The sequence below is a fragment of the Elgaria multicarinata genome, chromosome 3 (genome assembly GCF_023053635.1).
Source record: "Elgaria multicarinata webbii isolate HBS135686 ecotype San Diego chromosome 3, rElgMul1.1.pri, whole genome shotgun sequence".
NCBI classification, from domain to species: domain Eukaryota; kingdom Metazoa; phylum Chordata; class Lepidosauria; order Squamata; family Anguidae; genus Elgaria; species Elgaria multicarinata.
In genome coordinates this window covers 8934277-8952866 of record NC_086173.1, presented here as the reverse complement: position 1 = coordinate 8952866, position 18590 = coordinate 8934277, and the positions used below count along the sequence as shown (strand labels likewise).

General features: G+C 45.0%; 1 protein-coding gene across 2 annotated transcripts in view; it reads left to right on the top strand.

The window, feature by feature from the left end:
* Positions 1 to 18200, top strand: part of EIF4B (eukaryotic translation initiation factor 4B) — a 43465-nt gene extending 25265 nt beyond the window's left edge. For both annotated transcript variants that reach the window (XM_063119249.1, XM_063119248.1), the window contains 11 exons: positions 606 to 660; positions 1675 to 1815; positions 4403 to 4519; positions 5591 to 5785; positions 6337 to 6574; positions 8343 to 8452; positions 9222 to 9438; positions 11088 to 11155; positions 13094 to 13208; positions 15825 to 15894; positions 18008 to 18200. In XM_063119249.1, coding sequence (XP_062975319.1) covers positions 606 to 660; positions 1675 to 1815; positions 4403 to 4519; positions 5591 to 5785; positions 6337 to 6574; positions 8343 to 8452; positions 9222 to 9438; positions 11088 to 11155; positions 13094 to 13208; positions 15825 to 15894; positions 18008 to 18088 — 1407 coding nt within the window. In that variant the 3' untranslated portion in view covers positions 18089 to 18200. The remainder of the gene's footprint in view (positions 1 to 605; positions 661 to 1674; positions 1816 to 4402; positions 4520 to 5590; positions 5786 to 6336; positions 6575 to 8342; positions 8453 to 9221; positions 9439 to 11087; positions 11156 to 13093; positions 13209 to 15824; positions 15895 to 18007) is intronic.
* Positions 18201 to 18590: the final 390 nt, after the last annotated feature.

The window sequence follows — 18590 nt, the reverse complement described above, 5'->3', positions numbered from 1 at the left end:
TGTGGTAAATTGTCAGTGGAGTCTATGTGGGTTAAAGCTATGCCAGTTTCAAATACTGTCTAGATCCTGTGCAATATTATTTCCATTCTGGTGGGTTTACTTGTGCCATAAATACATTCTTGCCAGAGGAAAGACTATTCAGCCTTTAGCTAAGAACAAAAATGCAAATTAATGTGTACCAAGAAACTGGCTCCCTACATTGGGGGTAATACTGAAAGTTCTAAAATGCATGCACTATCTTTGGTTTGAAATGGACCATGTCTCAAGTCCAAATCGAGTTAACACAAACAGATAATTACAACTTTTGACCCTCCCATTAGAGAAAACACATGATTAACATTATTCTTACATACATTTAATTCCTGTGTTGATCCTCAGTACATCTGTGCAAATGAAGGCCTATAATTTCAGTCAGGAACATGAGGGACAAAATGCGGTAGGTGGGAATTTGCAAAGCATGCAAAGCATTTATGCAGGTCTTTCAATAAGCACAGTTTTTAAAAAAGTGTTTTAAAGCTATTGGGGCATCCAAGATGACCTCAGACTTGCTGGGCACCTCTTCTTCTTTGGACCTAAAATAAGCTAATATTCTATTGTATGTTCAGTCCCTAGGGAACAGGAGAATACGAGTGGATGTTGCTGATCAAGCTCAGGATAAAGGTAAGAACTACGGTTCAGTAAGTAGAGGTCATCTTGTACCAGCTAAATTTATGTACAATGGCTGCAAAATGAAGCAGCAAAATAAACAGCTTTCCTCTCACCTGCCAGCAAGTCACTTCAGAATAAAGATGAAAGGAGTGGCGTTTCTACTGACTTGACCTTGTCAATTTCAGCAGCGCTCCTTGCAGGGGTGCTGGATAATGCACAGTTAGGACTGCAGTTTCCAGGACAGAAGACTTGATGCGCAAACCAATGATAAAGGAGAAGGGGAAATGGTTCCATAGTGGTGTGTGGTGGGGATGGAGTAAATGTGCACATAAGCTGGAGCGGTTTGGAAACTGGATTTCTGAGACACACCATGGGGTAGAACAGGAGAAACTTCTATGGAAATAGAGGGACAAGTGTTTTTCATGCCTGCTTAGAATCATCATCTTCATAAAAATTTGGGCTTATGCATATAACCTTTCAACCAAATCCTTTGATGTAGCATGTTAGTGCTCCGCCGCCAGAGTTGACCTCTCCTTTTTGCAGCAGTACTCCACCCTTCTCTGCCCTGGTTCCAAACAGATCTTGTCTGGTGCTGCTTGCAAGTGCCCCCACCCCATGGATCTCTGCCTCCCTCTCCCTTTAGAAAGAGGCCACCATTCTCTTAGAAACACCTGTCCAACCTGAGAGTGGAGATGCTGTGGGCTGCACACTTGCCAAAGCGCATGTTGAGCCAGCAGTCTGCCACCTCTTATATACACATTGTGTTAACCTTGCCATAAAAATGCCATGCGGGGTTGATGTCACTTTGCCATAGAAATTAATAGCTCCGGCCTCCGTTGTCCCTTCCATCACAAATGTTTTAGATTGAAGGAGGCACCTGGCCAAAGGAATTCTTTCCTGGGGAACTAAGCAGCACATTTCACTTTTTGAATGGTGCATCAGCATTCTCTGATTCACAGCTTTCGAAATGTGTGAACCCATGGCTGTGCTATTTAATCACTGGATCATTTTCCCCCTCTTCTGCAGACAGGGATGATCGCTCTTTCGGAAGAGACCGTGATCGAAACCGGGATACGGAGAGATTTGAATCAGACTGGAGGGCTCGTCCTGCTACGGATAGCTTTGATGACTACCCTCCCCGCAGGAGCGAGGATAGTTTTGGAGACAGTGAGTTCGTGACCAGTTTGCCTGCAGTGTTCATGGCCACAGCCTGAAATGCTGTGTTTTCCCACATCTTTTCCCTAATTTCCTACATACTCTAAAATACTTGGGATGCAATGGTCTCCTGCCCTATCTCCCTGACCCGTAGGCAAGCACATTACGGGATTATGATCTGTTAACATCAGTTTTGCGAAAATAAAACTTTAGTTCTGACAAAAGCACCTTACCTTTGTGTGCTTCCTGTACACCAGGGGTGCAGAGCCTCTGGCCTGCAGGCCCAATTCGTCCTTCCTGGGGTCCCGTTCTGGCCCTCTGTGGCTCTCAAGAGAGCTCCACCCCCTTTCTCCCAACTACTGATCGTTTGATTTCCCAGCTTTGTGCCCCACCACCAATTCTACAAGGTTGAAATGCTTCTTCTAAGACAGTCAATGGTAGTAAGAGCTTCGAGCTAAAATATGCTGATATTTTGCCTGCACCCTTTGTCTCCCCCCCCCCCCCCGTTTTACCTTTGGATCTGCCCACTACTGGAATGCAGCCTACAAGAGCTTCTCCAGAATTGAATTAATCTCTCAGGCTGAAAGAGGTTCAAGATCAGATACTAGATCTGCCCTCCACATATTTTGGATTTTTATCACCCAGCAGAATCAGCTAGCATGGCCGCCGGTCAGGAATGCTGGAAGTTGTCCAAACATCTGGAGGGTACCAAGGCTGTACTAGGCCATTGACAGCTAATCATTATGGGGGAAGCATACAGGGTGTTGTTCTCTTGTAGTAGGAACTATCCATTAATTAAGGTCCCATCAATGCTAGAGACACCGTGTAGGATTTGGGGCAGTCACTTAACGTGTACGTGCCTTACACTTCAGCCAGCCAAACTGCTTTGGTTCTGGAAATTCAGTCAAGTTGCAGTTCCAAATCCTGCATGATTTCTGTTCCTATTTTGAGCTAAATGCAATGCCATTCTAATGAGGTAGCACAACAGTCTTAGCAGCCCAACCCTAAGAGCAGAGAGAGATGCTGACTCTGTGTGAGTGTCCCCCCGCCCTCAGCATGGCAGCAGATTGCATTCATTGCAAAGTGGGGGTGGCTGGCAACGGGGGGACAATAGGAGCTCCTGCCACTCTCAAAAAGTGGCAGCAGTTCCTAGCATCCCCAGTCACCAGCACTTTCCCTCCCTGGTGGGGGCAAGGGATGTGCACATCCCTGGGAACACATGGGGTGCCGCGATTGCTGGTGCCCCCCCAAGGGATGGCATGATCAGCGGGTTCCCAAGCGCTTCCCGGATGGGATTATTTCCCCTGCCTGTATAGCCCCACTGGGCAAGAGCAGCCGGAGTTTCTGCCACTCTTGCCTTGCTACTCTTTAGGCATGGGAAATAATTAATGGAGCCCGCCACACGACACAATAATCAACAGTTGTGCAGGAAAACAACTCTGTTGATTTGCGTTGGTTTTTTCCAGAAAATAACCAATTATGGCATGGGATTTTCCTGACAGACAACGCAATAGTCAACGGTGGACTATTTAGTCTACTATGGACTATTTAGTCTACTATAGACTATTGTCAGAGCATCAGCCATGAGCTGGGACTCAAACTGAGACTCAATCCAGACAAGACGGAGGTACTGTTAGCAGGTGGTTTGCCTGTACGACTAGGTGTTGTTCACCCTGTTCTGGACAGGGTTGCACTCCCCCTAAAGGATTGGGTTCATAGTTTGGGGGTGCTCTTGGATCCAGAACTGTCACTTGAGGCACAGGTGAACTCAGTGGCAAAGAGCACCTTTTATCAGCTTAGGCTGATATACCAATTGTGCCCTTATCTGGAGAGAGAGATAGCCTAGCTACAGTGATCCATGCTCTCATAACCTCTCGTTTGGATTGCTGCAATGCGTTATACATAGGGCTGCCTTTGAAAATGGTCCGGAAACTTCTACTGGTACAAAACAGGGCAGCATGTTTACTAACAGGGACTGGCCAATGAGACCACACCATGCCAGTCCTTTTCCAACTTCACTGGCTGCCAGTCCGGGCCCAATTCAAAGTGCTGGTATTAACATTTAAAGCCCTAAGTAGCTTGGGGCCAGGCTATCTGAAAGAATACCTCCTCTCATATGTACCTGCCTAGACCCTAAAGTCATCCTCAGGGGTCCTTTTCCGTGAGCCCCTGCCAAAGGAAGTAAGGCAGGTGGCTACGGGGAGGAGGGCCTTTTCTGCTGTGGCCCCCCGGCTGTGGAATGAGCTCCCTAAGGAGATTCGCCTGGCAGCTATGCTATATTCTTTCACACGCCTTTTTATTCTCTCAGCATTTTAACAGTCTATAAATTTAAATTTGCTGTTTTAAATTTGTATTTCTGCACTGTTGCTGATTTTATCCTGGTTGTGCTTTTACATTGTGTTTTATATCATGTTTTTATACTGTTTGTTTTATATTTTGAATGGTTTTAATTTTTGTGAACTGCCCAGGAAGCTTCAGCTATTGGGCAGAATAAAAATTCAATAAATAAATAAAGCCTGCCTCTCTCGCGCTTCCCAAGCTGAAGAAAGCCATCACTCCATATCTATCTTGTACCCACTCTTTATCTTTTTCCACCTAGGGTATCGTGACCGTGATCGCTATGATTCGGATCGGTACCGTGATGCCCCCCGAAGAGAGATGGACCGTTTTGGGGGCAGGGATCGTTACGATGACCGTAGAGATTATGATAGAGGAGGTACTGTGGGTCACAGACTTTGTTGTGGGTCTGGGGATTAAATAGAGCCTCTCAATTTTAACAATTGCTTATGTTACAAGCTGTTGTCCATGTTCCCTTCTTGTTGTTGCTGTTGTGAAATTATTGGAGTGCCGTCCATTTTAGGTATAAATCATTGGAGCCTGGAAGGCATTTCTCCCTTGAAGGGGTACATAATTGGAGTTAGGATATTGTGTGTCGAGAGCAAGTACAGACAATTTGTTCTCTCAGGAGCCTAACAAACAAGTTTTGCTTCCATGTTTCAAGATCAGTCATGGCTCTACAGGTTAGAGAGAAATTGTGTTAACCCTGTCTTTAGACACCTCCTGCATGGTGCATCTTGCTTGTTCCTCTCTGCCTGCAACATCCTGTCATGTCACCTAGAGAATATTTGCTATTATGTTGGTTATGGGGTTCATAAAAGATGAGATTAGATTATTTTGGGGGCCTTTCTAGTCAATGAATCTTTTCTGGTTTCTTGTGGTGGTGGTGCCATTGTTTTTCTCCAGCCTTGAGTGACCTAGTGATTGGAGTGTGGTCTACATACTGTCAGGCATGACTTGAGTCCCCGCTAGTAAGCACTTTCTGGCTGTGTTCATTAAGCCCTGCTTTCCGCAAGGTTTTGAACTGAAGTGGTAGGAATTTTCGTGAGATGCCTATATAGAGTTTTATGCAGTGTCTTGTAAACGGTACATGAAATCTTCCTGAAACCTTGAACTATCACTTCTGCCCAGTCTGTTTGGCTGCTGCTCCGTCAGGTACTTTGTGCCTATGCTGACTGGATGTGAACATGCCTTTGGGGAAAATGTTTTCTTAGCTACTCTTCTTTTTTGCTATATGCCCTGATGCCTTCTCTCTGTTTGACTCCTCTGAGAGCACCCTGGGGTGCTGCCTTCAAGACATTCTGCAGAGGGAAAACAGCAGGGCTTTGTGGAACCTTAAATAAATTTCTTAGTCCTCAGAAGTGCCCCAAGAGTCTTGGTTCTGTTCGTCTTCAGACATAGCTGTCTTCCTGTTGTGCAAGAGAGCTACTATAACTTCCCTCCCCTGCAGGTTTCGACTCGAGGTCAGGCAGTGGCAGTGGCAGTGGCAGAAGAGCCTTTGGCAGTGGATACCGTCGGGACGATGATTACAGGGGTGGTGGTGACCGCTATGAGGACCGTTATGAGAGGCGGGATGATCGGATGGATAGGTGGAGCAGCTCGCGGGATGACTATTCCAGGGATGACAACCGGCGGGATGAGAGAGGTAGGTCCAACGTTTGCTCAGTAGCAAGAGAAAAGGATTTGTTTGCTTTGCTGTTGTTGTGTGTGTTGTGTTGCTGCAAATTGTTTGTCTCTTACTTCTTGTCCTGTCCAAACATAGAGAAGCCATCATGAATTTAACCCTAGGCCATAGCAATCCTTCCCTCTGGCTCTTTCCCCCCTTCTAGTCCCAGTACAGTACCCTGCCAGACCCATCAAAGCACATGATTAAAGTCAATATCTGAAGTAGTCGTTCAAGAAATGGGAAATCCATCTTTATAGGGAGGTTTGTCTAATGATTCATTAGCCCCGTTTGGCCTTTGGTTCTTGTTCTGACTCGTGCAAGTTATTGTGATCCCCTAAGTGGCCTAAATGACATATATCATTCAGCCTATAATCCCCCCTACTTATCTAGATAAGCAAACCTCATGAATGTCCATTAAGTCCCTTGCTGTTACCTTTTCCTAACCTGGAGAACAATTGCTTAGTTGTTTTTTTGGTTTTGTTCTTTCGGCACTGTTCACTTTCTCGGACCTTCTGCCCTTTTCCTCCTAGGTCCCACTCAGAGGCCAAAATTGAATCTGAAGCCCCGGAGCACACCCAAGGATGAAGATACTTCTGTAGCTCCTGCTACCCAGTCTAGCCGTGCAGCCTCCATCTTTGGCGGAGCCAAGCCTGTGGACACCGCTGCAAGGGAGCGTGAAGTAGAAGAGAGGCTACAGAAGGAGCAAGAGAAGCTGCAGCGCCAACTGGAAGATGATAAGCCAAGGCTAGAACGACGACCCCGGGAGCGGTGAGTGGCAGGCGAAGATCTGGCACGCAGAAAATGCAGCAGAGGACCTAACTCGGCATGCTATGCGCCAAACTGATCTTGCAAAAGTTGCTGATCTTGCAAAAGGTGCCAGAGATATGCCTACAGCTCATCAAATTTTGCGGAGCTCCTCCAGAGTCTGCTCATCCTAAAGAAAAGAGCACTATGCCATTCTGTTAGCTTGTATTAAAACAACAGCTATATGTTAAGAAGTGGTAAATGTTAAAGAGCACATTGGCCTGGTTCACATGGAATGCTAACCTATGGTTTAAACCAGGGTTTGCCTGGTGAACAATCGAAGAAACCATGGTTTGTTTTATCTGTTCCTGGGTTATTGGTTTCCTTCCTCTTTCACCTGCTCCCTATCTGCATCCAAACTGCCTCTGTGGCATTGCAGTATTGGCATCTAAGAGGCTGGGTTTTTTTACTGCTCTTGCTTACTGCCTCTGTATCTTGGCAAAATAACCTATGAACCATACATGATTCTGGGTTGCATGTAAAGACAACCCATGGTAAGACAACTCTCAGTTCACAAGCCAACATGAAACAATGGGTTCTCATCCTGGGTTGTACAACCCATAGTTAACCCATAGTTCCAGGTTCGAACATAATGACAACCCACAATTCAACAAACAGTAGTTAATTAAGATATAGTTTGCTGATACATGCAAACCAGGTCATTTTGTAACCACTTATGTAAGCCCTGAGAATGCAAAGCCAACATCGTGCATGTGTAAACTGTTTTGTATTGTGTTCCGAACAGTATTGCTACCTTGTGTCAAGCAGGCAAGCTAACCTACTGCCAGATAGCTGCAAACCAGTCACATTATTTGCAAGCACTCTGCAGCAAAAGTGTCTGTTTTATTCAATACATGTGCAATGGTAACTGCTTTTCAAGAGCAGGTAATAGCATTCCCTATCCCAAGAGTGGGGAACTTGTGATTCTCCAGATGTTTTGGCCCACAACTCCCATCATCCCATACCATTGGTTATGCCAGTTAGGGTAAATGGGTATTGTAGGCCGAAACATCTAGCGTTGCCCTCCCCTGTTTATCCCATCTGTGCTTTATTTCAAACAGAGCATATGCACCTGCTGCATTGAATCACTGCTCTACTAGATGGCCCACATGGTCTATCTTTTTTTTTGGGGGGGGGGGGCTTTATCTTTGCCCATCCCCAGTATCTGAAATCTTTTCTCTTTAGGATATCTGGGATTAAACCTAGCCTTCAGGGTTCAAAATATGTGGTCTGTGAGAAAGGCCATAGCTCTGTTGTAAGGTCTTTCTCTTGGGCAATAGGATCTGATACTCCCCTTCCAAAGACAGTTCCTTTGTGAAGTTTCCTCTGAAAGGCTCTCTCTTTGAAATTTGGCATTTCCCATTTGTAAAATCTTAAGAGTGCCTCCCTGTTGTTTCCCCATCAGGTCTATTTCTACTTATTTTCTGTAGCACTGCAACATCAGGGACTCCCTGATCATCCATTGAGCTGTTAGATCAAAATCAAAAGGCTAAGCCCCAGGCAGGTTTAACCTGAGATCTTGTGGGATGTAACCTGCCTATCCTCCACTCTGTTACATAAAAGGCTCATTTGGGCTATTGGCCTCTTTAGGAACAGAGCGACTGATGACAAATTCTGAGCAGTTGACTACCTTTGAATTAACTATGGCTTTTTGTGGAGCCATGCATGCTTGGTTTGTCCACTGACCCATACTTATAATGCAGTAAATCTTGCTTCTCTGTACATTCTCTAGACACCCCAGCTGGCGCAGTGAAGATAATCAGGAGCGGTCGCGGACAGGGAGCGAGTCCTCACAGACTGGCAGTACAACCCCTTCTGTGGGGACAGGCCCAACAGGAAGAAGTAAGTTGGAATCGAGGTACCATTCTCTCGGCCCTGAGGTGAATCTGCCTGTTTCCGAAAAGCCCTGTTACTTACCTCGATTAGAGCCAGAGCTATTGCATACATTTCTAATGGGCAAAGTTCAATTCACTCACAAGGCAAGTCTATACAGATTTGGCAATATGGGGGATTCATAATGCTACATAATGGGGGCTGTCCATAACCTACCAACAGCTCTGTTTTTTTGGGTTCTAAACAGCTGATTGGCAGGGATGTTTAAAGAATAAGCTGCTGATAATTGGTTTCTGTTTACAAGTTAATGCAAACTTCCTGTTGTGGACAAATTTTTGTGGAGTCTGTAAGAGATTGTTAGAGCATCCACAATTTTTGTGCTCGCCAACCCAAAAATTGGAGTCGCTAACCCTCCACTCAGCAATCTCTATCCCCACCAGGGAGGGGAGTTTGTCAGCTTGGGTACCGCTGCTTGAAGACACCTCAAGTACCTTCAAATAGTAGCATCAAACAGTTACATTATTTCCATTGTGCAGTTGCCAAAAAGACCCCAAAAGCTGACATCAAAATTAAACAGAATGTCTCCAGACTGGGATTGCCATTGTCTAATAAATTTGCGGTTTATTAAACACCCATTTGGGCTGCTTCTGTGATCATATGCTAGAATGTGTAAACTTGCTGGGTGATATGGTGGTGGTAAAACATGGATCAAGAAAAATGTGACCTTGTGGGGAAACTAAGCCTCTTTCCCACATTGAATTGTGCTTTGCCCTTCTAGCCACACGAAGGAGGGAAAGTGAGAAATCATTGGAAAATGAAAGCATCGGCAAGGAGGATGAAGGCATATCTCCCACCTCCAAGACTCCCAGGGAAGAGAAGCTTCCCCTGAAAGTGATGCCAGCTCCTCCGCCAAAAGAAAATGCCTGGGTGAAACGCAGCAACTCGCACCCGGCACGCTCACAGAGCTCCGACTCAGACCAGCATTCCCCTACAAGGTGAGGGTCTCTGGCAGATGGGGCATGCAGTGATTTTATTATTATATTAAGGTTTGATAGAATCCTGCAAATCCCAAGTAATATTTTGCGGGGGGGGGAGGGGGAATCCAGAGCTTTTGGTGATCATGGTTGCTGAAATAATATTTTGAGAATGGGATTGCCGAATGCTTGGGAGCAGGTGCAGAATGCAAATAAGCTTTGATTCAAGTGTCTTGAACTTGTGATTTTGAAGTCTGCTTACCAAGACTCTTCTCAAACCAGCTTGCAGATGTTTCTCCCCGCGTCATTGCATCCAGACAAAAATATTGATAGCAGTTTCCGAACAAGAATACTGTAGAGCTGGTGTGGGGAACCTGTGGCCTTCCAGATGTTCTTGGACAGTGATGAGAGAAGTAACTCGGGAACTTCTGGAGGGCCATAGGCTCTCCACGTCTGCTGTAGAGAAAGTGCCGCTCTGCAATCTGGCACCTACAGCATTCATGAAAATAACACCTAAGCTTCCTGGCTGAATTTAAAGGAATTGGAAAGAAAACTACCGATATTATACAAATCTAAGATGTGACCACACTTGGAATACTGATGGGATCTGAGTTAGCAGTGACCGACCAAGAAAGAGATCTTGGGATTGTGGTGGACATCTTGATGATAATGTCCACCCAGGGTGCAGCTGCTGTAAAGAAGGCAAACTCCATGTTATGGATTATTAGAAAAGGAATTGAGAATAAAACTGCCAGTATCTTACTGCCTTTATACAAATCTACGGTGCGACCACACTTAGAATACTGTGTACAGCTGTGGTCACCACATCGAAGAAAGGATATTGTGGAGTTGGAAAATGGCAACTAAAATGATCGAGGGGCTGGAGCAACTCTCCTTTAAGATAAGGTTACAAAGTCTGGAACTATTTAGCTTTAAAAAAAAAAAAGCAAGTAAAATGATACATAGTGTAGAGAAAGTGGATGATGAGACATTTTTCTCCCTCTCATAATACTAAAACTCAGTGAAGTCATCTCATGAAGCTGTTTGGTGGGAGATTCATGACAGATGAAAGGAAAGGCTTCTTCACACCGTGCATAATTAAATTATGCAATTTGCTACCACAAGATGTAATAATGGCCACCAATTTGGCTGGCTTTAAAAGAGTATTAAACAGATTCACAATACCAGTTGCTGGGGAACATTGGTGGGAGGGTGCTGTTGCACTGTTGTCCCGTGTGTGAGCTTCCCACAGGCAGCTGGTTGGCCACTGTGTGAGTAGAATGCTGGACTAGATAGGCCTTCAGTGTGACCCAGCCAGTTCTTATGTAAAGCATGGACGAATGAAGGCTCTCTTATGAAGATCCCTACTCTAAGAAAGATCATCCTGATGTTCGTATGATATTGGTTTTGCCTCTTAAGTCAGGTTTACTCATCACAAGTTTATTGCGGCACAGTGGGGGTGGGTGCGTGGGTGGGTTTGCATGTTTTCTATTTTTACCTATTTGCCCTCTAACTGCAGACTTTAAAGGGCTAAATGATCACTTCTCTAGGGGCATGAGACCTTCAGCTTACCTCTAATGTAGCAAAGCGACAGCAACTTCCTCAGAATATCCAGTGTGTACATATTTAGAAAGTGTCAACTCTACTATTTCATATGTGCTCTCTTACAGTGGCAGCCAGGCTATACCATCCCTACCATCAGAAGATGGAGTGGCCCCCAAGAACACCCCAAGGAAAGGTGAGGCTAGAGTGCGGAAACTTGCATGCAACATCCAGTGCGGCGGAGAGATGGCCCTGGGTTTAAACTCTGGATTTGATTAACGTGCATGCCAGTACCACGTGCAGGCTTTGTTTCTCTTTGTTGGAAATGTGTTCCTTTTTAGGAAATGCACAGTGCTTGAAGGGGCTTTTATGGTGACAGAGTTTTGTAAGGAAAAGGCCAAATTTCTCCTCAGTGTTCACTGAGAGGCCAAGGGAAGCAAACAGTTCACAGAGTTGCGGCTTATTTCTGCAAGTGTAGTTCTTCAGATTGGTTTTTTTGCTTACCAGGAGAGGGCAGCAGTATTCTCTTGGGAGTTTAGTGAATTGAAATCCTAAATCCAACCCATTTGAGGAACTTCTGTCTGTCTCAGTAAGATTCCACATGTTTAGTTCTCAACCTGTACCTCCCTTGGTGTTGTTTTCAATCTCACTAGCAGGAGACCCTCTTATGTTTATATCAGATATAATGGGTTGACTGGAAATGGCATGGTGTAGCCCTAACTACATTGCCTGAGAAAATAGAAACTTGCACCACCATCCTATGCAAGTTTACTCAGAAGTAAGACCCGCTCTCTTCAGTGGGACTTACTCTGAGGTAAGTATTTGTAGTATTCCAGCCTTAATCTCTTCTCACTGTAGGCAGTGACAATGTAGGTTGCCACAAAAAATTTCTGTGATCATTCCCAAGTTGATAAGTAAAGTAAGTGACCGAGTATAGTTGGACTTCAATTTCATAAAGGGGTAATACAGAAACAAACAACACCTGATTTTTGGGGGGAGAGACCTGTAATTTGGAAATTGATCATTTTTAGAAGCTCTCTTGTTTTTGAAGTAAGGAAATCTGCAACACTTCCCACATTTCAGATTTTTCTCTAAAAGAAAAAAAAATGAGGAGTAGGCAAGCTGAACACCAATACTAAGACTGGTACCCCATCCAAAGCAGAAATCAATTTCACAGGAATGAAACTTAGTGTGTGAACTTCCTGACTGTTACAGCAGTATGACAATGGGCCCAGTTATTTAGGGTGCTGGGTTTGGACGTCATGAAGAGGCACCCTGAGAACAAGCTGTCCACAACAACCCTTCTACAAGCCCTGGGTTCTCAAGGTGGCTTGCTGGCAAAAAACAATCCACACTGAATTGGTCGTGTTGAGTTCACATGTCATGGTAAGCCACACTGGCACTAACAAGGTTCTTAACCCACTGTGGCATATTGTGATGTATGAACCTCAGCCTAACAGACCTACCTCACACAGTTATTGTGAGGGTAAAAAGTGCATGTGTTGGGGAGAACCATGCAAGCTTGCCTTCCTTGGAGGAGAAGTGGGATATAAATGATCAATCCATTGATCAAAGCCATCGAGCCCTATGAGGAGAGACTGAAAGAACTGGGCATGTTTAGCCTGGAGAAGAGAAGATTGAGGGGAGACGTGATAGCACTCTTCAAATACTTGAGAGGTTGTCACACAGAGGAGGGCCAGGATCTCTTCTCGATCCTCCCAGAGTGCAGGACACGGAATAATGGGCTCAAGTGACAGAAAGCCAGATTCTGGCTGGACATCAGGAAAAACATCCTGACTGTTTGAGCAGTACGACAATGGAACTAATTAGGTCTTAAATAGGCAGCTGGACAACCATCTGTCACGGATGCTTTAAAGTAGGTTCCTGCATTGAGCAGGGGGTTGGACTTGATGGCCTTATAGGCCCCTTCCAACTCTGCTATTCGATGATTTTGTGATTCTATTAGCTTGTTAGTAAATGCTAGATAACCCAGGTGGATTAACCGGGTCTCTTATTAGCGGCCCTCTCCTACGCGAATGCAGATGGGGAAATTCGCCACCTTCAGCTTCAAGCTCCTTTGGACAGAAATTCTTTCAAGCTGGATTAATAGGAGGTTTATTTCAACCTTTTTCAGGAGATGAAAACAGACCTGACGGGGGACAGGAGAGTGTTCCAAAAGGCCGAAGTGAGAGCACTGGCCGTGCTCCAGGAGATGGAGGCAGCAGAGACCATTGGCAAGACTCAGATAGGTATAGTTGTCTTCACTCGCCTCTTGCTCTATCTTTAGATTTGTTACTAGGGTATGTATGGTTTCATTAACCTTCATCTCTCTTGATGATGGTGACTAGCTGTCTGGCCCTTAGCCAGAACTTTTGTGCCCTGAGATGGGCAGCTATGGATTATTATTATTATTTATTTATTTATTTATTTATTTATATAGCACCATCAATGTATATGGTGCTGTACAGAGTAAAACAGTAAATAGCAAGACCCTGCCGCATAGGCTTACAATCTAACAAAATCATAGTAAAACAATAAGGAGGGGAAGAGAATGCAAACAGGTACAGGGTAGGGTAAGCAGGCACAGGGTAGGGTAAAACTAACAGTAGAAAGTAACAGTAGAAGTCTGCACAACATCAAGTTTTAAAAGCTTTAGGAAAAAGAAAAGTTTTTAGTTGAGCTTTAAAAGCTGCGGTTGAACTTGTAGTTCTCAAATGTTCTGGAAGAGCGTTCCAGACGTACGGGGCAGCAGATGAAAATGGACGAAGCCGAGCAAGGGAAGTAGAGGCCCTTGGGCAGGCGAGAAACATGGCATCAGAGGAGCGAAGAGCACGAGCGGGGCAATAGTGTGAGATGAGAGAGGAGAGATAGGAAGGAGCTAGACCGTGAAAAGCTTTGTAGGTCAACAGGAAAAGTTTATATTGGAAGCCAATGAAGAGATTTCAGAAGTGGAGTGACATGGTCAGAGCGGCGAGCCAAGAAGATGATCTTAGCAGCAGAGTGGTGAACAGAAACCAACGGACTGATGTGAGAATAAGGAAGGCCAGTGAGAAGAAGGTTGCAGTAGTCCAACCGAGAAATAACCAGCGCATGAACAAGCGTCTTGGCAGAAGAGACAGACAAAAATGATCGAATCCTGGCAATATTATACAGGAAAAAAACGACAGGATTTAGCTACTGTCTCGATATGAGGAATAAAGGAGAGCGAGGAATCAAATATAAAGCCAAGACTGCGAGCTTCCTTGACTGGAGTAAGCGTAACATCATTGACAGTAAGAGAGAATGAGAGATGAGGAGAAGGTTTAGGAGGAAAAACAAGCAATTCAGTCTTTGCCATATTAAGTTTCAAACGACGATGAAGCAACCAAGCTGAGATATCTGAAAGACATGCCGAGATACGATCGTGAACATCAGGAGAAAGATCCGGAGATGAAAGATATAATTGTGTATCATCGGCATACAGATGATATTGGAGGCCATGAGATTGAATAAGATTGCCCAAGGGCAACATGTATAAGGAAAACAACAACGGGCCAAGCACCGAGCCTTGCGGAACCCCTACTGAAAGGGGAAAAGAAGAAGACGAGCTGCCATTAGCCAACACGCTGAAAGAGCGACCCGCTAGATAGGAGGCAAACCAGTTATAGACAGAGCCACAAAATCCAAGGTCATGAAGGTCAAACTGGAGGCTGAAAAACCTAAAAGAGGCGGAGCAGATGCTGAAATTCAAACAGACCAATCAATGTTGCTCAACAGCTTCTCTGCTGAGCTTAATAGCAGCTGCTCTTCAAACTGCAAACTGCAGGGTGAAAAACCTAAAAGAGGCGGAGCAGATGCTGAAATTCAAACAGACCAATCAATGTTGCTCAACAGCTTCTCTGCTGAGCTTAATAGCAGCTGCTCTTCAAACTGCAAACTGCAGGGTGAAAAACCTAAAAGAGGCGGAGCAGATGCTGAAATTCAAACAGACCAATCAATGTTGCTCAACAGCTTCTCTGCTGAGCTTAATAGCAGCTGCTCTTCAAACTGCAAACTGCAGGGTGAAAAACCTAAAAGAGGCGGAGCAGATGCTGAAATTCAAACAGACCAATCAATGTTGCTCAACAGCTTCTCTGCTGAGCTTAATAGCAGCTGCTCTTCAAACTGCAAACTGCAGGGTGAAAAACCTAAAAGAGGCGGAGCAGATGCTGAAATTCAAACAGACCAATCAATGTTGCTCAACAGCTTCTCTGCTGAGCTTAATAGCAGCTGCTCTTCAAACTGCAAACTGCAGGGTGAAAAACCTAAAAGAGGCGGAGCAGATGCTGAAATTCAAACAGACCAATCAATGTTGCTCAACAGCTTCTCTGCTGAGCTTAATAGCAGCTGCTCTGCAAACTTCAAACTGCAGGGTGAAAAACCTAAAAGAGGCGGAGCAGATGCTGAAATTCAAACAGACCAATCAATGTTGCTCAACAGCTTCTCTGCTGAGCTTAATAGCAGCTGCTCTGCAAACTTCAAACTGCAAACTGGAGGGTGAAAAACCTAAAAGAGGCGGAGCAGATGCTGAAATTCAAACAGACCAATCAGTGTTGCTCAACAGCTTCTCTGCTGCTGGATGTGGTGATGGGTGTGCCGGGCAGCCATTCTGAGCTGATGAAGCCTTGCGCACCTGACTGCTAGCACCATCAGGCAGTGCAGCATTTTTCTGTCTGTGACATACAGGGTCATGGGTTGCCCAGATTGCTCTCCTTAGGGGTGGTGTGGAGATTGCCTGACATTGTGGTTTGGGATTAAAGAGAAATGGTTCTAATGACTCGGTGTTTCTATGTGTGAACCTCATGTGCAGGTTACTGTGTTAACATGGTAGCGGTTTTCCTTTTCAGAAAAGAAAGCCAGGAGTATGACTCAAGATCTGCATCTGAGCCAAAGACATTCGAAGAGAACCCTACCCCTGTAAGCACTGAATCGACTGCTTTTTAGGCTGCTGTGTGAAATGCACAGGGAATTAGGTGGTTCTCTGTGGTTAAATGAGCTGGAGCATATTGGGACTCAATTCCCAGTCACTTGGACTTCACTTCAATTAGTTATCTAAGTTGGAGATAAAACCGATCAGAAGCCATGCAACATGCTTTATAATGCCACTTCTGGGACTGGCTTACCTTACCCTTATTTATATTTTATTTATTTTATTATTGCATTTATATCCCGCCTTTTTTCCTCCAAGGAACCCGAGGTGGCATATGTAATCCTCCTCTCCATTTTATCCTCACAACAACCACCCTGTGAGGTAGGATGGGCTGAGAAATCTGTGACTGGCCCAAAGTCACCCAGTCGGCTTCCATGGACGAGTGGGGACTAGAACCCGGATCTCCTGACTCGCAGTCCAACACTTTAGCCACTACACCACACTGGCTCTTGGTAGCTCTTACAGTCCTGGTACCCATGGAGCTGGTTCCAGTGGCTGCTTCTGTCAGTAAGGATGGGAACAGCCACCTGCTCCTTCTATCCAGGACCTGCTTGGCCCTGAAGGGGATGTAGGCTTCACCAAGTGATGGAGGAAGTTCTTCTGATATCACACATGGCTGTAAGATTATGTTACCTAGGGACACCGGGGAGCCAAGTATCAGTTTTCTGAATCCTGAGCTGGAAACAAAGGAGCTAAACCCTTCTACAACTTCATTGCAAAGATTCTGTTCGTCCTCAGTGGTCGACTAGATGCTTTGTAGACAGAAAGTTCTTGGTTCAGTCTTTGGCATTTCCAATTAAAAGGATCTTGGATAGCAGGGATGGGGAAGACCCCTCAAGACCAGGGAAGCCGTATTGGGCCAATACTTTAAGTAAGCAGGCTTAATGCGCTCAAGCTTCCTGTACTTTGAGAGAGCAGATAATACTCGATTTATTTATATGCCACTTCTCATAATTATGCTCAGTGACTCCCAGATTATAATCAGTTACTCTTAAGAGGGAGAGATTAGTAAAAAAAGAAGTAAAAACGCTGCCACATGCAGAACAAGGGCCAGAACCAGGAGAACTAGGTATTTCCTTGCATAGATCTGTTCATACACGAGGGATCCCAGCTACGAGGCCTTTGTCTTTGTCTATCACTTCTATAGCCCACCTCTTAAAAAGAGGGCGTCTATTTTTTCCTTCATAGCAGCCCCTAAGGAGCAGTGATGGAGGCCAAGGGTCACGCAGTGAGAGCTCCATGACTGAATTGGAAATTCAAGCCAAGGTTTCCCTAGTCCCAAGCCCACCGTTCCATCCGCTATACCACACTATTTATTTATTTATTTAATTACATTTATATACCGCCCCACAGCCGAAGCTCTCTGGGCGGTTTACAACATTTAAAAATAGTAAACATTAAAAGTATACAATTTAAAACCACACACACACATAAAAACAGTATAAAAACAACAGTATCCATTTAAAACAACAATTGTGGGGTCCATTAAAAACAAACTTAACGTTGTTAAATGCTGTTAAAATGCTGTTAAAAATGCCTGGGAGAAGAGAAAAGTCTTGACCTGGCGCCGAAAAGATAACAATGTTGGCGCCAGGCGAGCCTCATCGGGGAGATCATTCCACAGTCGGGGGGCCACCACTGAAAAGGCCCTCTCCCTTGTTGCCATCCTCCGAGCTTCCCTTGGAGTAGGCACTCGGAGGAGGACCTTAGATGTTGAGCGCAGTGTACGGGTAGGTTTATGTCGGGAGAGGCGTTCCATCAGGTATTGTGGTCCCAAGCCATGTAGGGCTTTATAGGTTAAGACCAGCACCTTGAATTGGGCTCGGAAACATATAGGCAGCCAATGCAAGCGGGCCAGATTTCATAAATCCATTGCATTTATGAAAACCAACTAGCATTTTATCTGTGAGGGGTGCTTAAAAAACAAGAGCTAGTCTTTCTGTCATCCCCCATCTTCTACATAAGGTCGGAAGCAATCACAGTAGCACATGATGTCTGCTTGCCCTATCTGGAAAACGTCCCTCAAATAGCCTCTAGTGTTTTAATGTCTGGTTTTGAGTGCCGTTTAACACCCCCCTCCCCGGCTTTTCTCCCTTACAGAAATTTAGCTGTGCTAGCAAGTATGCTGCTTTGTCGGTGGATGGTGATGATGAAGCCGAGGGAGATGAGTATGCTGACTAAATTCTCCAGCCCCTCCATGTCATCTCCTAACCGGTTGCCACCCAGGAACATTCAGAGAGCAAAACCAAACCTTTATTCAGACAAGACAGAAAAATAAAAGCCTACAAGTCAACATCTCCTTGGAGAGACCTTTCTTAAACCTTTCTTTAAAAATATGGGAAAAAAAAGTGATACAGTTTCTCTTGCATGCTGCTGCAGCCTTTAAAGTATTGAACTAACTGGAGAAATCCCTGCAAACAAGTGTAGCAAGAGAGAAAATGGCAGGCGTCTTTAAACAAAAAGAGGAATAGGCCCATTGTGTGTCTCGAGTGTGATTCCACACCGCTTCCGATCACATCCAGAGCCCCAGGTCCTTCCCGTTAAGAGACGAAGTTAGTGCTTTAGCAAGCCAGGTGGGTGTGAGTGAGTGCATTGGGGACTTGGACAGCTAAGACGTGTCTGTTTCCCTGTTTTGCCTTCTTGGTCGACTTCTGCAATGTAACCTGAAATAATCTTGAAAGCA